The sequence below is a fragment of the Olea europaea genome, chromosome 8, assembly GCF_002742605.1.
Source record: "Olea europaea var. sylvestris chromosome 8, O_europaea_v1, whole genome shotgun sequence".
In the NCBI taxonomy this organism is placed as follows: Eukaryota; Viridiplantae; Streptophyta; class Magnoliopsida; order Lamiales; family Oleaceae; genus Olea; species Olea europaea.
This window is the reverse complement of record NC_036244.1, coordinates 6,626,598-6,632,172: the sequence shown is the minus strand read 5'-3', so window position 1 is coordinate 6,632,172 and position 5,575 is coordinate 6,626,598. Positions and strand designations below refer to the sequence as shown.

Sequence of the window (5,575 nt, the reverse complement as noted above, 5' to 3'; positions counted from 1 at the left end):
AACATGTGCTAAATAACATTATTACTTGAAAAATTTTGATTAAAAAGTCAAATGCTAACTAATGCAAATTTAGAAACTACAAATTTTTTGCCATTTGTCAACTAAGCTTTTAAGGCAGGGTAGTGGCATTTAGGGGTCAAGCATATTTTCCATTCACCCAAAACGTTTAAAAAATTCACCACCGTCCACGAGTCTTCAATGTTCTTAAGCCACCACCACCGTCCATTACTCCGCCGTGGCCATGAACCCACCACCGTCCACCCCCACGGCCAATTTAAAAATTTCTCACAAAGTGAACACATCCACAAAGAAGCAAAAAAGTGACTTTGCATCAAGTACAATTTGACTTTAGCCACGTATAAACTTATATAAATTAACCGCAAAATTTCCCCACCTTAAGATTCAAGACGACAGTTTTCTTGTTTACAGAGTATTTGTTTATTCGAAATCCTTGGAATATTACGAAAATTCCTAAACATTTGTCGAAACACCGTAAAGGCCTTTTTGATTTATCCATTTTTAGTTCCCATTTAACTATTTAACTACCAACAAGAGAAGAGAACCAAGGCCAGAACTGTAATTATGCAGCCTTCAACAGTGACGAAAGAACCCACAAATGCTTTTCGCTTTGTATCCGAATTAGGTTCTTTTGTGCTTAATAATTCGAGGCTCAATCGAGATGGGAACTCATCATTTTTAACGAACTACTTGTATTTTGATGCAAGAAGGGAGCCAAAGGCTTTGGCTTCTTTGAGTTTGAGCACCAAAGGTTCTGCCTTTAGGTTCAGAAGAGCGTTGAATCAGTTTAACAGAGCTATTAAGTTCCACAGTGAGAGAATTCCACTTGGTTTTGCTGAGTCCCCGGTTAATTCTGAGGAGAATAATGGGTATAGAAATGATGGGAATGGGGTTTTGGAGAATTCGGAGGAAGTCCCGGTTAGTGGTGATTCTAAATGTCCTAAGAAGGTTTTGATTTTGATGAGCGACACAGGTGGCGGTCACAGGGCTTCAGCCGAGGCCATTAAGGCTGCTTTTCGTGAAGAGTATGGAGATGAGTATCAGGTTAGTCTCTGGTTGATTGATATGAATATTTTTTATTGCTTTGATAAATGATCAATTAGTTTGAATTTGATACGAAAAAGAAGATTTAAGATCTAATCTCTTGTTATGAAACAAAATGAAAATCACAATAAGCAATTCTAAGACACATAATTATAGTTGTTCACCCAAGAGCCGTGGCAGGTTTTCGCTATAATGGAATCAGAGGCAGAGCTAGGCTTGTAGAGTTGTGGGGGTGAATTTCATAAAATTTTAATTGTGGTGGCAAAATTGAAAATTATAAGGAATTTTTTTGAAAATCTTGAATTTCACATTTAGTGTGGAGGCAGCTGACCATCCGCACTGGATGAAGAGGAAAGGTATAAAGTTTTCCTAGCATCTCTCACACCTTCAAAAGGCCACCCTATTTCTTGATCTATGTGGTGGTCTCTTTGTGCAGGGGATTTACTGTTCCAATTTTCTTTTGAAGGTTCAAACACTATAATAATAAGAAAGGAAAGCAGGACAAACATTAAGAAAGGCTAGCGGGAATATTCACCACTATGCTACACCTCACTAAAATCATTTATATAGTATAATAATCGGTGCAAAACCTAATGCATGAAATGAATATCAATTATGATTAGACGTCACACAGTCCAACATTGTATGCAAGAATGAGGAAAAAAACACGTAATATGATTGCCATATCTGTGTGTTGTGCTTTATACATTCACCTTGCTTCAAGTATCAGCAGAACCACACCGTTTTATTTAATTTCCTTGTTCATTTTCTTTTTTGTTGTTAAAATGTGTATGTTGTAGGTGTTCGTTACTGATTTGTGGACGGATCATACGCCATGGCCATTTAACCAACTGCCGAAAAGTTATAACTTCCTTGTGAAACATGGAACTCTGTGGAAGATGACATACTATGCTTCAGCACCACGAGTAATTCATCAATCCAATTTTGCTGCCACATCAACTTTTATTGCTCGGTAAGGCTGTTTCTTATTGTTTGAAAAATGGCTTTGTTGCAGATTTATAGTATTTTCAGTGCTTCATATATTTTTGCAGTTTTCATTCTTTGATTGTTTATGTTCTTACTGTAATAAATAAAATTTATATTATTCTATATTCTTATAACACTTAATCCTATCTAATCGCCTGCACTTATCTGTTGACATAATTGGGTATAGTTGTTCTTTTGGGGCTCCTCGTAGAAATTACAAGTTCGTAAATTCTGAACGAATGTTATTGCTGTTTGGAGAGTTGTAGATCTGTTTTGCCTGTGAATACTCACTTGGAATCTTTTTCTTCATCAGAATGATAATCTTAATGCCTTATATTAAAATTTTAATAATTATGCTGTAGGTATGTCATTTGATGAAGAGGATTGTACAACTTTTGGGTTGGTTGTAATTGAAATAGTCGAATTTATTATTTCATTTTAATTATTATGTTGATTGCAATGAAATCATGGGTCCTGTTTTTTATACCATCGAGGCAAAAATTAATTAGGACCTGTATCTAATTGAGCATAAATTGTAAACTGGTATAATAGCATGTAATTCAGGCACCTTGGAGCCAGAGCCAGTTTTCACTTATTGACATGTATTTTATACGCTAGTATTCTGATAAAAATTATTCTCTACGGCTTGATTTTAAGAGTCGCCGGACTTTTTTTAACCTAAGTGATGAGTATTTAAGGCTATAATTCTGTTTTTTTCTTATTATTTTTTATTTCGAATAAAGTTAGGAACTCTTACAAAAATGATCTTTTATAAAACTCTAGTGTTCAATGGCAATGAGGGTCTTGGTTGTTAGTCGTTGACTTTAGTGGCACTATGCTTGGAATTCTCTTACATTTTTATTTTCTCAAGAATTTGTATCATCTTTTAAAATCCCAATGCAAGTATATGTCATGATCCTCATGGATTTAACAATTTGCAAGATTATGAAACTGACGGATTATAATCTCTCCATCTCGACTCTCTAATTCCTAGTCGATCCACTGTACCATATATTTGTCTGCAGAAGTTTTCTATCTATAAAATTTATTTGTTCTCACTAGTTTTACTTTGTCACTCGACAGAGATGTTGCTAGAGGATTGATGAAATACCGGCCAGACATTATTATCAGTGTCCATCCTTTGATGCAACATGTTCCACTTCGTATCTTGAGGGCTAAGGGTCTCTTGAAGAAGATAGTTTTTACCACAGTTGTAACGGACTTGTCCACTTGTCATCCTACATGGTAAACTCAGCAGCCATTTGCCAATTATGCTATTTTTTTATCTAAATTTGATTTATTTTGTAATCTTATATGTAGGTTTCATAAGCTTGTAACAAGATGCTATAGCCCATCAGAAGAGGTAGCGATACGAGCACTAAAGGCTGGTCTTCAGCCTTCTCAAATTAAAGTTTATGGCCTTCCTGTACGGCCTTCCTTTGTGAAGCCTGTTCGTCCCAAGGTTGGTTTAGTTCCTATTTCATCACATCAATTGCATAATTGGTGTTTCAGTGTGTGGGCAAATAACCTTTGGCATGGTTTCCATCAATCTTTTGTTACTAAGGGTAACCTGTTTTAATAATTCAAAGCTCTTAAGATTGCTTCTTTTTCGGACCCATTGCCAGCAATAAATCAGCTCGATCTTCTGCTTTTGATATCTTTTGCTTTTTCCTTTTGATCCGTCTGTTTTCTCTTTTCTTCTTTCCTAAAAACAAGAAGGGAGGAGACGGGAACGTGGCAGGAACAATTTTGACTTGGGTTGATATGAAAAGTTTATGGAACTTTGCGCTATGGTAATTTAGCAGGTCAAGCTTTTATGTACAATTTGGGAGGCGGACTGGTGAAAGAAGATTAATTTTAGCATTTCTGTGAACTTTATGCATGACTTGATATTATCACATTGTTTGCTGAATCATATCTTAAATTCTTCGAAAACCTTTTATACTCTCTCACGTTCGAAATTTATATTTTGAATATTTAGAATGTATTGAGGAAGGAACTGGGAATGGATGAATACCTTCCTGCTGTTTTACTAATGGGTGGTGGAGAAGGCATGGGTCCCATTGAGGCTACTGCAAGAGCACTCGGTGATGCATTGTACGATGAGGCTAACAAGAAACCAATTGGTCAGGTTCTTGTGATTTGTGGCCACAATAAAAAGCTCGCCAACAAGTTGCAATCTGTCAACTGGAAGATTCCCGTGCAGGTACTCGTCCAAAAAATTCTTTCATTGCCTAAAGGAGCAGTACAATTTCAATCCCACTCGATGAGAATAGTTAATGGCATTGTAAAAATTACGTGTTCTATTGTGATGACTTACGGGAGATTCGCTTTTGCCTTTTTAGGTTAAGGGCTTTGTCGCGAGAATGGAGGAGAGCATGGGTGCTTGCGATTGCATTATAACCAAGGTATGTTAGCTATATAGAAATCTGAAAATATAAAACTTGTTATCATCCATTTGACACTATAGGACATGCTTAGTACATGAACCGGGCTGAACTGTATGCACAAGATTTTAGTTTCTTTTTCCTTAACAGTGTCTAATCCATTTTAACAAACACGCCACACTGGTGATCTACAGGCTGGCCCAGGAACTATTGCGGAAGCAATGATTCGAGGGCTTCCTATAATTCTAAACGGTTACATTGCTGGTCAGGTAAACACAATATTCTCGTCTACAATTTTTATTTTTTTATTTTTTTGGGCAACAGATGAAATTCTTCTCTCGGTTGAAACAGCTACCTCTTTTTTTTTTATTTTATGTTTTTTGATTAAAAAAATGCATGTAAATATGGCAAGTTACGTTTAATCTTTCATGTCGAGGAGTTCATTTGGATATTTTTGCAAAATTGAGACGTCCTTCCTGATTGAAGTGGTCAAGCTTGCTGGTTCTTTTGCCAGACATGATTTCCAAAGTCACCTTTTTACTTATAAAACTTATTTTTTTGGAGAGTCTTAAAAGGAATCTTTATGAACAGCCAAACATGCCCAGGTAAACCGCCTTCATAAGGTTCAGTATACTTCTTTTAGTAATCAGTGCATGCCATATGTTGTCACGCACCTATCTCTCTCTGGCATGTTCTGTATGTAGTACTGGTCTGTAACTTTAGTGCATGTTTGGCAAAGCTTATAAGCAATCATAAGCTGGCCAAACTCTATGTTCATCCACACATTGTAGGACCCATAACTTTTTTCTAATAAAAGCTTTTACTTAGGATTGTCACCGATCTATGTTGACAAGCATACCTTACATTCCATCAGGGTCATTACAATTTCATACTCGAATTTCTTCTTTGTTATAGGAAGCTGGGAACGTGCCATATGTCGTCCAAAATGGATGCGGGAAATTTTCGAAGTCTCCAAAAGAGATAGCTAATATCGTTTTTCAATGGTTCGGTCCAAAACAAGACGAGCTCAAAGCCATATCGCAAAATGCATCGAGGCTTGCAAGGCCAGATGCTGTATTTAGAATTGTACATGATCTTCATGAATTGCTCAGACACAGAAACTTTGTACCCCCACAGTA

At 36.4% G+C, this 5,575-nt stretch overlaps 1 protein-coding gene across 1 annotated transcript in view; it reads left to right on the top strand.

Moving 5' to 3' along the window:
* The first annotated feature begins 161 nt into the window (after positions 1 to 161).
* LOC111398224 (probable monogalactosyldiacylglycerol synthase, chloroplastic) overlaps positions 162 to 5,575 on the top strand; it is a 7,621-nt gene continuing 2,207 nt past the window's right edge. Inside the window, exons 1-8 of the mRNA XM_023025152.1 lie at positions 162 to 1,062; positions 1,863 to 2,035; positions 3,133 to 3,294; positions 3,370 to 3,511; positions 4,031 to 4,255; positions 4,395 to 4,457; positions 4,631 to 4,705; positions 5,352 to 5,572. Coding sequence (XP_022880920.1) covers positions 583 to 1,062; positions 1,863 to 2,035; positions 3,133 to 3,294; positions 3,370 to 3,511; positions 4,031 to 4,255; positions 4,395 to 4,457; positions 4,631 to 4,705; positions 5,352 to 5,572 — 1,541 coding nt within the window. The 5' untranslated portion in view covers positions 162 to 582. The remainder of the gene's footprint in view (positions 1,063 to 1,862; positions 2,036 to 3,132; positions 3,295 to 3,369; positions 3,512 to 4,030; positions 4,256 to 4,394; positions 4,458 to 4,630; positions 4,706 to 5,351; positions 5,573 to 5,575) is intronic.